A 19,604-nucleotide genomic window follows, 5' to 3' on the forward strand; every position below is an offset into this window, starting at 1 on the left:
AGTAGAATATTTGTAGTTTTCAGAAATAAAATTCGCGTAGGAAATTGACCATCAAATGAATTGCTACAAATAGTAATCAAACTGGTTCTGGTAAATTTCCTCTCGAGTTTTAGTACATGAGTTACAGCTTCTCTGTTTCATAGGTTCTCTGAATATGTGTCAGCATATGCCCTGCTAACATACATATTTGACTTCGCTCCGTTCGGTTCGGTTCGTTCTATTCGTTGTTGTCGAACAGAGATTTCTCTTTTACTCCAGCTGCAGCTCCTATTATATTACATTCACTGCTAATAAAAACGACATACTCTTCACGAACTTATAACGAATTCAACACTTACCCTTTGCATTTCAAACGCGTTTAAAGAATTTTTCTCTCAAAACATAAATTAATTAAAAATTGCAGGCGTAATTTGTCTGGCCATGGCTCCTTTAAAAAAGCTTCATTCAAAATAAATTTGTGCAACAGCCATTTGATGTTATCTCTCTCTTAGCTTCACAGTATGTGGTGGACTATAGCTTCATCAACAATCTTCCTCCAATTCTGTCTGTCTTTTGCCTCATTTCACCAATTACCAAAGTTCATCGCTTTTAAGTCTGCTTCTACGTCATCAAGCTATCTCTTTCTTGCTCGGTCTCTCTTTCTTCGTTGGGCATTCTTATAATGTGGCCAATCCATCTAATCCGCTGCGCTTTAATGAAACGTATTACATTTTCACCACCAATAAAGTTTTCAATTTCGTTGTTATAACGGATGCGATACGTGCCATTTTCAAGCCCAATAGGACCGTAGATTTTTCTCATTATGGATCTTTCAAATCGCAAAAGCTGATTTATATATATCATTAGCTTCCAGTGTCCAGATTTCAGCACCATAAGTAAGAATCATAAGTAAGAACCAAAATTATCAAAGTTGTATACATATTGATTTTCTGCATTCGTGATAAAACCTTTGATCTGAACAATTTTATATTTGTATAGTACGTCTTATTGGTAGATTTATCTTTCATCTATTGGAATTGATGTGGCTTTACTCGCTGATAGAACGAGTCCTAAGTATTTCAATTCATTTGATGGTATACTGTTTACAACAAAACAGTAATAGTTTATACAGTTTATGTCATTTGTGTATATATAAGTGCATATGCATGTGTATTTATAGGGAACATTTTTTTTACTTTTCATTTATTTTGTTATACCGCTGAAAAAGTTTCTCAAATATGCTTATATTTTCGGGCTAATAGCCCTGGGGAGTGTAAGTGTATTTAGTTATTGTACCAGTTTTTCTTTAATACTACATTAAAGAACACGTTTAGTAAGCGCTGTGGTTTCAACTAACAGGCAGTTTTCACCGACATTACCCTCTTTTCATGATTGCAAGTCATGCAGACTAGCAAACAAAGTTCTGATATGAACCCATATGAGTTGTTATTAATTATTAATTATTATTAATTGATAATATCACTAACATTGTGTAAAATAGGGCAAGCCAATGAACCAAATATTCGACTGCCTGAAATTCACTACACTAATCTAAAAACCTAAAATTTAATATATGAACTTACGTTGTTATTTAAATTGTCTGCTTTTTATTCTCAAATTTTGAATTTTGAAAATTAAGCAAACGTGAAAAAGCAAAGCAAGAAATAACTCAGACTCCCATACCACTTTTTTTTTTTGTCACTCATACGCCCCAGTGAGTTCAAACGTGCGTTAGATTCATTTATCTTGATTACTCGTTTCAAATTTTGTTCGGCACAAATTGCGAATGTATATGAATATACACATACATATTGATACAACCAAAAGCCATTGCAACAAACTGAAATTTTTTTGTTACGGTACACTTTGTTAATATTGGCAAACTTAGGAAATGATTTTCGATTATGATGTCATTATTATAAAGAAGAAAATTTACTAAATTGATCGAGTTATCAAACTTTCACTAGTTTATGAGTAAATCAAACGTTTTTGTTTGGTTGTAATATGAACCGTTCATTTATTTATACCACTGTCGCTATCCGGCCTGCACCATACTTAAGTGGTACATTCTTGGGTCGAATGTATTGAAAATAGACGAACTCTCTCCTTTCCTCGTTGCATAGCAGCAATAAATTACAACCCCACCTGTCTTTCCCTATCCTTTAAAATCTCCCTCTAAGCCTTAACTGCCCGGAAAATTCCACCCAACCACAATTCCATTCCATGAACTGTTCATTACTCTCCCTACCATTTTAGGCATATTTTAGATATATTTTCTGGTAATATGACTTAGCAAATATGGTGCATACATAGAAATAACTGTTTTATTAAGCAAGTAATCCGTCAATATATTGTGCAATAAGTAAAATTGATTCTTAGTGGTGAATGGAGTTCAAATAATAGCAAACAAAATGCCAGAGGACCGGAAATTTTTGATCTAAATTCGAAATACAGAAAATGGCTGGGAAGAACAGAAATGGTTTGGGGCTGGCTTTCTTCCTCAAGAGTGGATCTGCTAAACAAAATCGATGGGAAAATGCCAGCTAAAGTGTTAAAAGACATTTTAGAGTCTCTAAAACGATAGCAACCCAAAATATGAGTACACATGTCGGCCCGTTAAGGCATGACTAAGGAAGGAAAAAAAAACTTTACTCAGGCCAAGCTCTTATTTAAGGCCGGCGGGCCAATTAAAAGGTCAAAAAAATCGGTTTTTTTTTTCCTGAAATCAATAGCTTAGATATTCAAGAACATGAGACACAAATTTTCAGAGTTAAATTCCAAGTAATATATTTGCAGAGCTACAGAGCCGAGCGTAGTGCGGCGTCGAGCAACCGTGCGCTTATTGTTGTACTTTGAAGCGCGTTTTCTCGGCTTTTCATTTTCACGATTTTACCTAATTTATGTACACGATTGCAAAAAAACTAAACGAGCTATCCATTTCATTCAAAATGCGTTATCTTCAGTATTGTTTTCTCTTCTATATGAACTAAAACACATCCAAAAACTTTTTTAAGCGACTTTTTTACCCAGTTGAAGAGTTTTTTTTTCCTTGAAAAACCACTTTTTTTTCTACCTTCCCCAAAAATTCGAATTTTACGTGTTTCTCCCAATTTTCTTAGTTCACATCGAAGATAATTACATCAAAATTAATAATCTTTTTTTTTTTGTTTTCAGATGAAAATTGCAAGTTGTATCTTGTACAGAAGTTGGATACTTCAGTGGCAAGGCGCTCTGGGAATCTATTGATAACTCGGCTACAATATATTGTTGGAGATTGTACAAATTTTTTTTTTTTAGTTCAAATATATATTAAACTATCCCCAAAACTTCATTTGGCTAATTGTTTTTTTTCTCATCCTACAACGCTTCGCGAAAACTACTGAATTTAGGACATCTAATTGGCCCGCCGGCCTTAAATATCATAAAAAATCCATGTAGTGTCGTAAAACGAGCAGTAGCAGCCAAAAAACCAAGAAATAAAGGCGAGCTGTGCGAAAGTATTGAGGAGTATTTGGATCCTACTTAAATAATTCCAAAAAAGTGTGCTGAAGAAATTCGTCCGGAAGGATATGCCTCTAATTACTAAGTTTCACTCCATTACAACAATATGTATCGTCAGCTATTTTTATTTAATTTTAGCCATGACAAATAAAGATTTGTTATAGTACACACCACAAATACTTTATTTCATAGGAGGAAAGTTCAACTATATTATACTATTTTTTTACGTTTCTATAAGGCAGCAAATGGATCAAAATTTAAAATTAAAAAAAAAAAACATTTTTTTTTTAGCTGACCCGATTTGAAAATATGTATAAGAAATCGCATTTACAAAAGAATTTTTTTTTTAAATAAAATAAAAAATAATAAAAAAAATTAAAAAAAAAACCAGTTTCCAAAAAAAATTTTTTTTCTAAAAAATCACCTAAAATTTTTAGCATCAACGGTCGGAATAAACATGTATAGAAACCTTTTCCAGGGAATCAAAATAATGACATTTTTTTAGAATATCGTTTTAAGGAAACTTGAATAGGCTAGCGAAATATTGATCGACTTACTTCATGAATTTTTTTATTTCATTTAATTTTTGGAAAATTTTTCCATTCACGGTAAACATTATTATTTTGATTCATTTCTATGAAGGTCTTGGAGTTAAGCAGAAACTCTTCTATCAACTAATATGAAAATCGCGAAAAATATTTTTGAAAACTAAATTTATTTATAGAAAACTTTGTGTACTGTAATATTAATGAACAGTCATTTTCAATGCAAGCTCAGAATGTCCAAAAGGGGAAACTTTTTATTTTAGCCTTGTCAAGCAATAGAGTAAAAACAGCGAGAGTAATGTACTTTTTTTTTGCTTTAGGTCCCTAGAATATAAAAATTTATAAATTAAGATTAACAGTTTAGAGTAATTTAAGCAAAATTTGATGAAATAAAAAGAAAAAACTTAATAATATGTGCGACTACTTCTATCTGTTTAATGAGCCTCGAATTGTGAATTTACTTAAACTTTAGTGTCCCCAGGAATTAACCAATCAATAATCACACTCGTAACTCATATATAGAAAACACTAAAAGAATAAGAGAAAAATGCTCACAGAATGCTCTGAAAAATGTTTTAAATACCTATTAACATAAAAAAATTAAAAGGTAAAAAAATCAACAAAACTTTGAAGCAACGAAATTGTATGTTAAAATTAATGTATAATGTTATATTAATGAATAATGTAAATTATTCTATATGCACTAAAGAGTTAAACAACAAAATGTATATCATTTTATGAAAAAATAATATTTGTTTTCGAGTGACCTACATTTAATAAGTAAAAGGGCAATTTACTCTCCTACTATTATTTTAATCTTCCGCACGTGAAACATAGATCATATAAAAAACCTTATAAACGATCTATTAAACTGTTCTTGTTGCGCCAGTGCACAGGTATGTATCCGCGTGCGATTAATCACATGGAAGCACAACACAATGAAAGGCATTAAAGTCTCCACTCAACTGTAACTAATTTCTTAGAGAGACTGATGTTTCATTTACATTTCTAGTATTGTGCCTATGAAACGCAAGGTAGATTTATTTCTACAACAATGACAATTTACGACACGCATACGCGCTCGCCGCTATTAAACTAACAGAAACAAATGGCATAAAGTTTATTGCAATAGTGTAAATACTTGCTAATAAAAGCAGTTGATTTGTTTGATAATAAAAGTCGTCAAAGTCATATAACACGAAGTAAATTTCGGCAAAAATGGCTTACAAAATTTCATTTGTGCTAGTGAAATATCTTTGTATATATCAATGTGTCCCACATACTCTGCATTGCAATATTTGCTAATATTCTGTGTTTATCTGGCACTTACTGCTTTAACTACTGTTTTATCATGTAGCTCAGTGCAAGAGAGGGAGAGAATTCGATGACGTATGGCAATAATGTAAATAGTAAATATGTTAAGGAATTTCTATGCTGCGTCGTACATAACTTTGTTTTAGAATATACTTCTGAACGGGTGTGGTATAGTAAACGGTGCATAAGAGAATATGACATTATTCTTAAAGAAGGTGAAGCAAATTGAATGCAATGCAAAATTATATTCCGTTCGGATAGTAAAACTAAATTTAAAAAAATGCAATTTACATTTTGACTATCAAATTGAAGTCGCTTTAGTAATAACTTAACTTAACTTAACTAAATTTAATTTAACTTGGTTTATCTCAACTTCAAAATAATCTGTAAAGGATGATTTTTCAAGAGCTATTGGAAAGTTTTTCAAAAAAATACACGTAAAATTCAGAAAAATGCATGAAATTTTTATTTAAGTCGATAGTACAGTCCATATAATTTAATGTTTCAAGATTATTTCATGCAAAGCGCGACTGCGCTTCAAATGGTCCATCCGCTTAGTCCAATTTCGGTGTACTTATTCGAATGTTTCGGCCGGTATCTCACATACCTATAAATGCTTTAACCCATTAATGACAAAGTATGATATATCATACGCAAAAAGAGTTTTTTTCAAAAATTCACCAAAAACCCAATATTATATAAAAGCTTTTTATATTTACAGGGCGAGTGAGATAAAAGAGTAATTTGAAAAGAAAAGCTTTTTAGTTGTCAGTTGTTAGCTCTTTTATTTACATTTTTCGCGCCAATTCATGTAGTGTTTTTCGGAAAAGTGAATAATCCCACGCAGGTGAGTTCTATATCATAAAAAAACCAAGCAACAGTATTATATACATAAAAACGTGCATTAACTCAAAGTTGAAACCATGAAGCATCGAATACATATAAAATGCAGTAAAAAATTCGCCCCGAATATGGATAATGAACAGTTGTTTTAAAACAGTTTGTTTAAAAAATCCACAATTCGTCGAAAGTGGTCCAAAATAGAACTAAAAACAAGAGAAGGCACAAACACAAAGTACGCGTTCACACACCGGATATTATAGAAGATATTTTGAATAACGATTTAAATCCATTACAACTTTTTAAACTAATTTTTGATAACGATTTTATGAAATATGTATATACAAGTATAGACTATAAAATACGCTGTAAACAAAGTGACTATTCTCAACCATAATTTCACTTTATTACCTGATAAATTTATTAGTTGCATTTTTAGGTACCAGCTATTCGGATGTACTGGGGGACAGAAAGTGATGTGTACAACCATTTAGTGGCAGGTTCAATGGCGCGGAATAAATTCAAAAAAATGCATCGGTACTTTCATTTCAATAATAATACACAAATTGTAGTGAATAATAAAGCATTCAAAGCACAGCCTATTCTGGATCATTTAAATACAAAATTTAAAGAGCTTGGAAAACCATTTGGAACTTCATTTTCTGTAGACGAATCGATGGAGCCTTATTTTGGTAAGCATTCTTTCAAAACCAGTAGAACTTCGTCCAGTTTCAGCACGAAAGAGAAAACGAGAAATCGAAACTAGATACGATGGAGTCAAGCACTACGTAAATAACTCAAGAATTCAACGCCGGTGCAAATTTTGTGGCAAGTGTACGAAACTTATATGCATGAAAGGTAGTTTCGGATTGCACCCAGATAACTTTTTTTACAAATATCATGTAACTGACTTATCAAATAACTAAGAAATTTAAAAATGTATAGGTGTATAATATGTCACTTTATAAATAAAATGTTGATTTGAATTCAAAACCTATGTATATATTGAAGTTTTATTTTCATAGAAGTAGCTCTCCGAATACGCTTATGTACGATATATCATACGCTTTGCCACGCCCACATCTTTTGAGATATTTTTTTGAAAAATGGAAATGAACCGTTTAACATCAACATAAATACTTGGTGAAAATTTCAGTCACCTATCTTAACCCGTTTTATGTGTGAGCATTAAAGGGTTAATGTTGTCTTCCAATGCGTTAATTGAAGCAGGCTTGTCTGAATAGACATGAGCTTTAACATAGCCCCACAAAAAATAATCTAAAGGCGTTATATCGCATGATCTGGGTGGCCAATTGACAGGTCCCGAACGTGAAATAAAATGTTCACCGAACTCGCCTCTCAACAAGTCCATTGTAACGCGTGCTGTGTGGCATGGAGCACCGTCTTGCTGAAAGCACATGTCATGCAAGTCAAGCTCTTGCATTTTGGGCAAAAAGAGGTTGGATATCATTTCACGGTAGCGCTCACCATTCACAGTTACGTTACGATTCGCAGCATCTTTGAAGAAGTACGGTCCAATGATACCTCCAGCCCATAAACCGCACCAAACTGTGACCTTTTCTGGATACATTGGTAGCTCTTGCAATTCTTCTGGCTGATCTTCACTCCAAAATCGACAATTCTGCTTATTTACGTACACATTGATCCAAAAATGAGCTTCGTCGCTGAATAGAATTTTTCGATAAAAAAAGTGGATCTTCGGCCAACTTTCCAAGAGGCCATTCACCAAAAATTCTGCGTTGCGGTAGGTCGTTCGGCTTCGATTCTTGCACCAGCTGTATTTTGAAAGGCTTCAACCTAAATCCTTTCGCAAAATTATCCACGCTATTGAGTAACAGAGGCCCAATTGTTGCCGAACGGCGACGAATCGATAACACAGGCCTACAAAATCTCGCTTTTTTACAGCTTTTAAAACCGCTATAGGTGTTTCTTGAAGATTTTTTTATGCTGAAAACGAATATGACCTTGAAAATGCTCCAACACGTCAGGATTTTTGGCAATTTTTTTTTGAGCAGGGTAAAGTTTTTATTTAATTTTTCACAACGGCATCGCAAAGTACTACTCTTTAGCTTTAAGGTCTTTTTTAAAAATATTTGTACGATTAATATAAAAAAAGTTATTCTATTTTGAATTGGAGGCTTCTAGATATGCAAATTCAACCTTTCCAACTCTCTAGCGCCCCTGTAAAGGGCGAATTCAAAATAATATAACTTTTTTTATATTAATCGCAAAAATATTTTTAAAAATGGATTTTAAAGCTGAAGACTAGTACTTTGCGATGCCGTTGTGGAAAATTAAAAAAAAACTTTACCTTGCTCAAAAAAAAATTAAAAAATGGCCAATATCTGCATTTTTTGACTATTTAACCTCAAATTGCCAAAAATCCTGACGTGCTGGAGCATTTTCAAGGTCATATTCGTTTTCAGCATAAAAAACCTTCAAGAAACACCCATAGCCGTTTTAGTAACTGTACCTCGCAGGACTGTGAAATATATCCGATACATTTTGGTACATAAACTTTATTTTTACTTAATTATAAAATGTCAAAAATTGATGGGTGATATAACTTTTTAATAATTTTTTTTCGTAATCAGGACACCAAATTACAAAGTAATTAGTTAAAATTATCGAAAAAGTTTTTTGGTTGTTGGCCTGTGTAATTGATGGTCATCATTAACACTGGCCGATACAGATGCGATATTTTCTTCAGTTCGCACTCTACGTAAGCGTGTTGGTGGTTTGATGACCAATAATATAAATTTGGTTCATAAATTTAGTCACAAAAGCTCGAATAGCCGCTTCAGTGGGTCGATTAAACTGACCATAAAATGGAAGAAGCGCGCGATACTCTTTCTTAACAGAACAAAGTGCGTATAATAAAATTCAATGATTTGCAAGCGTTGTTCGTTTGTAAGACGATTCATGGTTAAATTATAGTCCAAACTGAAGATGTTTGACAGTGAAACAAAACACGAAACGTGCGTCAGCTATTTAAACCAACTGTTTAAAAAGATAATAGCTAAAAAATCACCCGTTAGTATCACCGTGTGGAGGAAGTTTGTGAATTATTTTTCATTCATTATTTTTTATCACTATCCTTCCTCCGACGTCACACAACTGCATTTAAATTTCAAAATTTTGCCTCATAATTACTGGCGTGTGCACTTGAAATAATGCAGCATCGGCGCGGGAATGTCAACATCCTGTTTCTAACTTGTGATAAAGGTCTAGTGAAATGAGTTTTACAATTTTGATATTAAAGAAAGTAAAGCTAATTAAAATTGTTTTCGGTTTAATTCGGTTTAATTTTCTTTGACTAGAGTGCTAATAAACACTGATACAAAAACTCTCTTTCTCCTCAAATAGATGATTCTGGCGGCGGTGGAGATGTTTTACACAAATCATTTTCAATTGCTTCGACCAAAACACCACAGAGCTTATTTGGCTTGCGGGTGCTGCCATGCGTTGACAAAGTTGAACAACAAAAAGAAATGCAACCGCCAACTCCACCACAGCAGCAACAACAACTAATACTACTACAAACCAATATAGCCAGGCATTTGCATGGCTATAATAGTAATGGCAATCACACAGCCAATAACAGTGAGGGTGCAATTTTGTTTGCTAACCATCACCAGCCTCATCAACAGAATCAGGTCACTTTACGTGCAAACTTACCGCAGTACCATAGCAATCAGCTTAATCAGCAACAACAGAAACAAAATTTGCTGTCTCAGGTATCACTAAAATCACAACAAAAACCTCTTATAGGGGATCGTAGAAAAACGTATTCAACGCCAAGTATACGCATTAAAGAGTCAACATTGAGGAGGTAAGTTTAACGGTGTAGTCGTTTGTAGTTTAACGCTTAGAGCTAATTATTCAAAGCGAATTTAACTCCGATTAAATGTTAAACTATTCATGTTAGGTTAAACAGCCAAACGTTTGCGTACATACATTTGGATGTAATAAAATGTAGCTTAAAAATGTATCACTGGCTGCATTAGGTGGTATTACTCGTAGAAATTCAATCACGGACCAATTTCCAAATCCCGTGGATGCTATAGAATCTAAGTCATGCTAAGTCATTGACAATTTCACTGTCTAAGTACTGTCTAATACTACGAAAGAAAACTAAGCCTCACAAGAGTTTTCAATCTGTCTATGACCACTTTCATCATTCCTGACAAGTAGAAATCAGGCAGAGTAGTCCCATTTCTGAAGCCTGGGAAACCCGCCAACCAAGGGGAATCTTATAGGCCGCCCTTCCCCAGCAGTGAAAGCTCATGAAGCCCTCCTACTCCCAGTCTACACGAAACATCCGGCCCCAGCCAGCACATCAGCCATTCCACGCTACTAGATGACATTATACAGTCGACACTCCCGCCGTTCTGAAGAGTTGATCCACTAACTATCAGAGTGGTCTACACTCATCAGTAATCTTTCGAGACCAAATCTCTAAAAAAGAGAAAGATAAAGCAAAGTGCTCAGTAGGGTGGGGTCCTTTCACCCTTGCTTTTCAATTTCTACATATCGAAGTTTCCCCAGCCACCAGAGGGAGTTTCCCTGGTCTCCTATGCCGACGACTGTACGATAATGGCGTCGGGCAATGATATTGATGGCTTGTGCGCCAAAGTAAACGACTACCTCGCCTGCCTTTCTCGCTTCTACAACTTTCCCCTACTAAGTTCACGGCGACCCAGGTGGTAAGCCTGGACAAAGGAGGTTAAACTGCAACTCAAGGTCAAAGTCGACGATACACCAAGACCGACTACTAACAACCGTCGACTATGGGCAACCCTTTATTACAAGGTACCTATATATTCCACATCTACATACATACATCACTGTGAAAAAATCATTATATTCAAATCTATACGATGACCATTACACATAAACTGAAAAATTACGACTACGGAACCAATTGTTTTTGATGCCATCCAGAGTGCATTTGATTTCACTGCGTGCGGCACGTATGTGGCGCCTTCGACTCAAATATAGGGTGGGCCATGTAAAATTTGCTTTTTGCATCGGCTATAAAAAAAAACTAATCAATATTGTCATTTATGAATGAAAAATAATATCGTTCAAATGACTGCCACGACTGGCTTTACAGTAGGCCATTCGATCAACCCAATTTTTAAGCACATTTTCGATTGTTTGGGCTCCAATTTCATGAATGGCAACTTCGATCTCGTGTTTTAAAGCATCAATCGTCTCTGAATAGTTCGCATAGCATTTGTCCTAAACGGCTCCCCACAAAAAATAGTCCAACGGGCGTAAGTCACAGCTCCGATGTGGATGTGGCAAAACAGCCAAGCTATCTTTTCTTTATATTCCTCACTTCGAACTGCACAAATGTGATAGTATATGTAAATATCAGCTACTTATGGCTATGTCACCAATGTTTGATGACATAAATATTGTTATGGTTAATACTAATGTACCGTTACGTGCATAAACTGTAAATGCGTCGACTTTGACAGAAATATTTCCGATTTAAATTTCCCGATTCAACAACGCTTCTGGTCATTCTTGCTTTATTGTATTGCATTCCACCCGTTAATTATATGCACACACATACATATACATATATTTGCATGTAATATACATGAAACACAATTTTAATCGACTACTCTTACATGTCATTTCAGATCAAATGAAACGAAAAATCTCGAAAGCAAGAAGCGAGTAGTCAAAATGCTTTTCGTTCTGGTACTTGAATTCTTCATCTGCTGGACACCGCTGTATGTGATCAATACTGTGGCCATGTTTATTGGTCCGGCCATTTACGAGTACATCGACTACACATCGATCTGCTTTTTTCAATTGCTCGCCTACTCTTCCAGCTGTTGTAACCCCATCACCTATTGCTTCATGAACGCCAGCTTTCGACGTGCATTTCTAGATACCTTCAAAGGATTGCATTTAAGTGGCAACAGTGGTGGCGCTGGCGGTGCAAGCGTTGGCATTTGGCATAGTCGACAAAAGGGAACTGATTGTGGTGTTGGTGGTGGCAGTAGAAGTGACGCGCATTTGCCTGCACTAGTGACAAACGACTCGATTGCGCTAGCCAATAACGCAATCATTGCATCCAACAATACGTTAATGCATGGCTCCCAGCATCCACAACGTAATTGAATGTGGCCGAGCACTGTGAGTGAAGAGACTCAAGCTACAAAGAGGAGAATATGGATGTGTATATGGAATATCAACAACTGAAAATTTCGAAGCAATTTGGTAGAACACTCCACAGAAAGGACAACAGCAAAAGTTGTGTACCTCTGCATCGTAATTGGCCGATCCTTTGTATGTGAAACACGAAAGCCGTAGAGAGGCAAAACTTTTCATACTGGTGACGTATGTGTGTTTGGGCAATCCACATGCGAAATTGTAGCATATGCGCGCAGATATATGTATATACATACATAAATATGTACTTCAGTGTGAGATTCAATATTTTTACCCCGCTTTGATCATTTTAATACTCTAGTAACATGAATGTTTGTACGAGTGTATAGCAACGTTTATTGTTCTTGTATATATCCGCCAACGATTTTTTACATTTATTTGTGTGTATATGTTTATGAGCTTAATACTTGTAAAAGGAAGCAGAATGAAAAAAAACTTAAATGACATGATATTTGTAAATTGGAATTCCTCAAACTTTTGCGGCTTAAACATCAAGCTCGCTCTTTTGTAAACATTAGGGTGGTCTTTATAACTAAAAGTATGCTATTATTACTTTTTCTTTTATTATTTAGGATTCACGCTTATATGCTTTATTTGAAACAACTAAGCGAATCAGTTTCAAAACAGCAAAAATTAACGTTCAACAAAATTTAATTTTTTTTTACACCCATGAGAAAATGTATGTGTGTGCAATACTTGTACTTGTGCTCAATTGTATCAAATCTGGGTACGTAGTTTTTCACCAACGCATCATAGTTTTTTTTTTAAATGACGCACTATGCTGCATTATATTGATATGATTACTAAGTGAAAGGAATTTAGTGAAAGGAAGGAAATTGAACTGTGAAAAAATATTTATCCTTGAATATCCTTGAGGTATTTTATAAAGCATAAAAGGCATAAAAAACGTAAAATTTTAAAAATTTGCAGCTGCTTTTATGTATACACCCTTTTCGAAATAATAGCAGTGACATGAGTCGACATTTTTATCGAAGAAAAAATATCTGAGTACTGATTTTTGATTTGTTTCATTTGCTAAGATTTAAGTTCGTAAGAAAAGTGGTTCTCAATGAAAATTACAGTACTCAATTTTTCCTATAAATCAGTTTACTCGTATGTGTAAAGAAACATTTCATAAAAATAGCAGTGTCCAGCGCATAACATTGAAAACAGAACGTAAAATAATTAATTTAGTATACTATGTAACACATTTTGCGGAACAACATCAATACGCACCACAAATAGGAGGAGGAGCTCGGCCAAGCACACAAAAAGGGTGTACGTGCCAAGTATATATACAAGGTGAAGTCTAAAATAAACAAGACTGAGCTAAAATAAAAATGACGGGAGCTTTGTTCTGATAACTTCGAGTTTATTTATTCAAAACAGCCCCTTTTGGCCTCATACACTGTTTTTCGCGATCTAAAAGCTTTTCGAATGAGTGTTTCAAGTTATTGACCGGAATGTCCTTCAAGATGTCGGTACAACCCTTTAGGGTGGCCTCCACGGACGCGAAACCTTTTCCTTCCATGGTCAAATGCAATTTTCCGAATAGCTAGAAGTCACAGGGAGCCATATCAGGTGAATACGGTGAATGATTGATGGTTAAAATGTGATTTCTAGTCAAAAAATCAGTCACGATAGAAAATTGCATTGACACGAACTACCTTGGAATCGTAAAAACAAACGAGCATCGACTGGATTTTTGACTTCTCCCAACGCGATTTTTTGGGTGGTAGCTCGTCTTGGGGCTTCTATTCGGCACTTTGAAGCTTAGTTTCAGGTTCATGTTGGAAACACCACGTTTCATCACCAGTTCCAATGTTGTAAAGGAAGTTCTCATCTTTTCTCGCCTCTTTAATGAATATTGAATTCTGAGCAATTTTTGGTCCTCAGTTAACTTGTGCGGAATGACACAAGCACAGACCTGTCGCAAGTCCAAATGATCAGTTGAAAGCGATAAATCTATGTTTTGGAGATATTCAACTCCAATTCCATGAATTTCAGCGATGATTTCGGTTCATTTTTGATAAATTTACGAACAATTTCGATGGGGTTTTCGGTGATTAGTGATTTAGGGCGGCCCGTATGCTCATTGTCATTTGGGTATGTCCTCACAACCATCTCTGAAACGTGTAAGCTACTCATGAACTCTGGCCCGAGATAGGTAATTATCGCTATAAACTTTTTTCATCAATTCAAATGTTTCGGTAAACGTTTTACCGATTTTAAAACAAAATGTAATATTATCTCTTTGTTCGAAACTCATTTTTGTACCAATGACACAAACATACTGACACTTTAGGCGCAATAACTTCGCTTCCAGTGAAGCTAATCTCACCAAGCTTTCACTGGAAGTCAGATAGAGATGTAACTTCCAACGCATTAACTCATTAATAATTAGCTCAAGAAGAATAAATCAAAAACATTTTTATGACGCCAGTCTTGTTTATTTTGGACTTCACCTCGTATATAATATATATATATATGTATATATACATATGTGTAACACAACGGACCTTATTGGCGAGTACTGCTACACATCGACGAAGCACAAACTCCACCAAGCGCTTACACTTCTCTTCCAGAGCTCTTTGATATTTGTGAGATTATCTTTGTCTGCAACTTCTTTGACATCCGACCCAAAATTTTCAGTCCATGAGCTTTTGAAATTAACCAATTTTTTCCCCCAACTTGCAGATACGCTTTGAGTCTTAGTCTTGTATATACACCCATTTCAGAGGCGTTTTCCACTCCGCAAGTGGTAGCATGCTTGACTGCATACCGCCAGCCAGGTACAGCTTGGCATACATACCGGTATGCCCGTAGTAGGAGAATTGGGTCCATACGATGATTTTGGCACCTGCATGCTTTACTTAAAATAAGCATTCTTAGGTCTTCGTTCAAATTGTCTGCGTCTTTTGGAATAAAAAAAAAACAAAAAACCGATTTTGGTTTTACTGGACCATTCGAGTTCTGCTAATTTTTGAACTGGCCTCGGCTAATTTTGTTCTGATCTGTGCATGTTGTGGCACAGTTAGCAGTTGTAGATTTCTTGAGCTTATTCTATGTATAAAGTTTAGCTGCAATGAGCTTTTTCTGAGTTTTGACGAGTTCACATATAGAATCCGCCCATTTATTAGCGTTAGGAACCATTTTTGCTGAATAGTTGAGCAAGCAAATCTTGGATAAACTTGTAAGTTTTCTCCTCCGTCAAGAAATTCTTCAGAACAATTTTTGAGCAACCCATTTACCAAAAAAAAAATTGTACTAATGTTTTGCAATCAATGTATTGTTATAAAAAAATGTATATGGATCTAAGAATATTAAGACATAAAGGCAATTTTGAGAGGAGAATTTCATTGTCGCTTCCTTAAGGCGACAGCCATCATGCCAGATCATGCGGCTAAATTCAGTGGAATCGTCGTATTAACTCTGAGGTGTTGAGGAGTTTGCTAGCTTCCTCATGCATGTGCCTTTGAAGCCTGAGAGAGTGGGCTTCTGCCCGTTTTTTAATTTCTTCAGCGGCCGTAGAGTTCTTGAGTTCATAATGAATATACTTAATGCGATCGAACCGGGCTGAGTTGAGAATATTTCGAAGGATTTTATGCTGGAGTCGTTAAAGTACACATATTTATAGGTATTACTTTGAGCGGCGCAAACAGCTTTTATAAATTGTTTATATATAGCTATTTTCTTATATATGGAGAGCTTTGATCTTATTCCAATTAGCCACTTCATTTTTATTATCTTGAGATGGATTTCATGCCGTTTAAGTATTATATACTCCTTCTATCGAAGCTCAACATTCATATACTTGTATATAATTGGCGCTCACACTATTTTTGGGTTGCGGCCCGAGTTCTTCCTTCTATTTGTGGTGTGCGTATTGATGTTGCTCAACAAATGGAGGGACCTACAATTTTAAGCCGACTTCAAAGGGCAAATGGTTTTTTAAGAGCTTTTTCATGGCATAAATACACTGAGAGGTTTGCGATTGCCTGCCGAGAGGCGACCGCTATTAGAAAAACCTTTTTCTTCATTTTAGTGCATCAAGGAGTTTCAAACCTACGTCTTGCAAATGATACTCACGCACCAACTCATTCGGCTACGGCCGCTGCCGAGTCGAGTGTTATGCCAGGGTATTTTGCAGTGTTTGCGTGTCGTATTACGACACCTAGCAGTATTGTTGCGTAATGATTATCTTTTTTGTTGGCGAAGCTTACATGAACTGACTTGGTATTGTTCTATTTTATGCGCCAATTCTTCGCCCATTCTTTTAAATTCTTGCAATTTGTAGTTCGGCTTCTTCCGCATTTTTCCAGTTGATAGGATGGCAGTGTTGTCCGCGAAAGTGGCGATCAAGCTATTCGGAGCCATGGGTCTCTGACATCGCCCAAATACCTCGAATGTTTCTCATGCCCCGCTATTTTTGAGGAATATGACAATTGGAGAAAGTTCAGAAACTAATATAAACTCATTTAAATAAAAAAATTTTGTTATGTTTTGCCAAAAGTTATTTTTCAAACAGACTGATTGTGTAAGAAAAAGTACAAAATTGTAATAAGTTTAAAATTATTAATTTTTTTTATGTAAGATTAATGGAAGGAAAAGTGTGAAGGATATGACGAAATTGATTTTTTGTATGCAACTTTTGCATTTTTTATTTCAAAATTTTACTCGGATGTGTACTGAAATACCATTTCAAATACATTGAAGAGACATTAGTAATGTCAAATTTTACTTTACAAAATTACATTTAATTCAAATATTCCTTTTTAATTACTCCCCAAAAATAAAAACCCCAGATACGTAAAAGTCATTGGAATTTTTCGATGAAGGCTAACAAACGTTCTGAAATTTGGACTTTTGCGTTAAAAGTTTCCCGTCTACGTCCAAAATATAGATACATTTTGGTGGTTTCTGAAGAATTGTTACAAAATCTTCGCCACTTTCTTTTAAAACGACTCACAAGTTGATTAAGTACAAAAAGAGAAAGAGAGAAAAAAAGAAAGTGATAATAAGAAAAATTAGGACCACCCTAATACAATGTAAATATAGCAAATATTAAGGTACAAATAAATACAATAAAAAAAAGTTTGTGATGGAGTCTAATAAAATTGACATTGTTCCCGATTAAATGAAAATTGTACGATATGTGTATTGATGACGTTGTATTTACTTTCGTTAAGCCTTTTATTTCTCGACTGCTGAACGACGATTTAGGCATCTTTACTACGTGGTATTATAAGTATAATCTGCTTTACTTGAGTGCTACACTGGCAAGTTGTCAGGCAATTTTTCATAAAATTTTTATCACACACACACTTGCAAGTTCACAATCCTTTAAGAAGAAAAGCAGCTTTTCGCAGAAATTTAACAGACCCAATTTTAACATAAGAATTCTCACTTGAAAATTTAGCTGAAAATTTATTGCATTTTTCTAAAGTTTGGGTAAAGTTTGAAAGTTTCATTGATTTATATGTAAAGTCTGTATTTAAATTCAATTTTAAAATTGAAATAACAAAAAATTTTAACTCTAAATGTATACAGTCACTCACATTCAAAGTCGGGCAGATGCATACGAAAACTTCTAGTCATAATATCTACGTTTTGATGAAAGAAAACACGTTCTACCTTTTTCTGTTTTTTCACAAAAAGTGTTTTATTTAAAAGCAACAAAAAAAATATATTCCAAAGTCTCTTATAAAATATACACGAAGGCTTAACTTAAATAAGGTCACTTTTCAGACTCACATTCAAAGTCGGGCACGACATAAAAAATCGAAAAAATTTGTACACAACGCAAAATTAATACTTCGTTGCTCCACCTTTTTGCTTTTCAACAGCTTGTAGCTGGCTTGGCATCGATTCCACTAACTTTTTGCAAACATCAGGGCTTATTTTATTCCATTCTTCCTGCAGAGCAATTTTCAAGAGTTGAATTGATGTACACTGCCTTTCCTGCATCCGGCGACCTAATTCGTCCCACAAATGCTCAATGGCATTGAGGTCGGGACTTTGTGCAGGGGTTTTTATTACCTTTGGACAGTTATATAACAATCAGCTCTTGACGTCATATGCGGAATGTTTGGGATCATTGTCCTGGTAGAATTGAAAATTACTTTCGATGCCTAGTTTTCTCACGCTTTCTTTCAAATTTTGTTTCAAAATTGTTAAATAAACGTGTTTATTCATTATTTCATCAATGAAATGCAATTTTCCAACTCCTGACACCGCCATGCATCCCCAAACCATTACAGATCCACCACCGTGTTTAACCGTTTTTCTTAAATTCTTGCCTTCCAGCTCTTTGTTTGGTTTGCGCCACACTTTACCCCTTCCATCACATCCAAATAAATTAAATTTACTTTCGTCAGTAAATAATACCTAAAGAATGAAAATTAAAACCATGAAATTGTTATTTTTTCCCCCACTTACAGTGCTCCAAAAAACGAAACTTAGCCATATATTGGCGAGCAAAAACAAGCCGGTCATTCTGGTTTTTCTTGCTTATTAGGGGCTTCTTCCGCGCAACTCGGCCGTGAAAATCATTTTTTCGAAGAAGTCTTCTTATTGTTTCGGGATTTACCTCTACCCCAGAAGCGTTTTTAACCATCGCAGTTAATTTTGGGGCAGAAATGAAGGGATTTTTCTTCACTTCCCTTAGCACCATGCTCTCATCTTTGGAGGAAAGCTTCTTTGGACGGGTTCCACGATGCTTATTTGCAATGAAACCATTTTCATTGTATCTAGCAATAATATCGTGCACTGTTGACTTACTTTTTTGTATCAATTTAAATATTTCTCGCTCAGATTTTCCGTCTAAGTGCAGTTGAATTGCTATTTTGCGTTCCTCCAATGTGGACTGTTTAACAATACGCGGCATTTTGCAAAATACTTTTATAAACTCACCCAATGATTGACAAGGCAATAATGAACAATAACTTTTAATACAAATATAGAAAATTTAGAAATAACGGTATGCATATTTGCAAAACATGGTTTGCCCGACTTTAAATGTGAGACAGAGAAGTGGCCTTTTTCAGTTTTTTATACATTAACATTTTATAAAGCAACTTGGAATATATTTTTTTTGTTGTTTTTAAATAAAACAATTTTTGTGAAAAAACAGAAAAAGGTAGAACGTGTTTTCTTTCATCAAAACATAGATATTATGACTAGAAGTTTTCGCATGCATCTGCCCGACTT

The 19,604-nt window shown here is 34.8% G+C and overlaps 2 protein-coding genes across 3 annotated transcripts in view; one reads left to right on the forward strand and one right to left on the reverse strand.

Annotated features, from left to right (window-relative positions):
• Positions 1-16,937, forward strand: part of LOC128858295 (tyramine/octopamine receptor-like) — a 153,254-nt gene extending 136,317 nt beyond the window's left edge. For both annotated transcript variants that reach the window (XM_054094447.1, XM_054094446.1), the window contains exons 4-5: positions 9,567-10,032; positions 11,855-16,937. In XM_054094447.1, coding sequence (XP_053950422.1) covers positions 9,567-10,032; positions 11,855-12,341 — 953 coding nt within the window. In that variant the 3' untranslated portion in view covers positions 12,342-16,937. The remainder of the gene's footprint in view (positions 1-9,566; positions 10,033-11,854) is intronic.
• A 1,266-nt stretch (positions 16,938-18,203) lies between these two features.
• On the reverse strand, positions 18,204-19,281 carry LOC128857577 (uncharacterized). Its single transcript, XM_054093328.1, has 2 exons — positions 18,985-19,281; positions 18,204-18,311 (listed from the first exon to the last, which is right to left on the reverse strand). Exons 1-2 carry the CDS (start codon positions 19,279-19,281, stop codon positions 18,204-18,206), a joined length of 405 nt encoding a protein of 134 aa, XP_053949303.1.
• Between the last annotated feature and the right edge of the window lie 323 nt (positions 19,282-19,604).

This window comes from Anastrepha ludens, chromosome 3, assembly GCF_028408465.1.
Source record: "Anastrepha ludens isolate Willacy chromosome 3, idAnaLude1.1, whole genome shotgun sequence".
Taxonomy (NCBI): Eukaryota; Metazoa; Arthropoda; class Insecta; order Diptera; family Tephritidae; genus Anastrepha; species Anastrepha ludens.

What these genes read in the sequence shown, in the direction of transcription:
- LOC128857577 (XM_054093328.1), bottom strand. Translation starts at nt 19,281, where the DNA reads ATGCCGCGTATTGTTAAACAGTCCACATTGGAGGAACGCAAAATAGCA. An exon ending in AAAACGCTTCTGGGGTAGAG is followed by an intron (nt 18,312 to 18,984) that starts GTAAATCCCGAA and finishes ATTGCTCTGCAG; the next exon opens with GAAGAATGGAATAAAATAAG.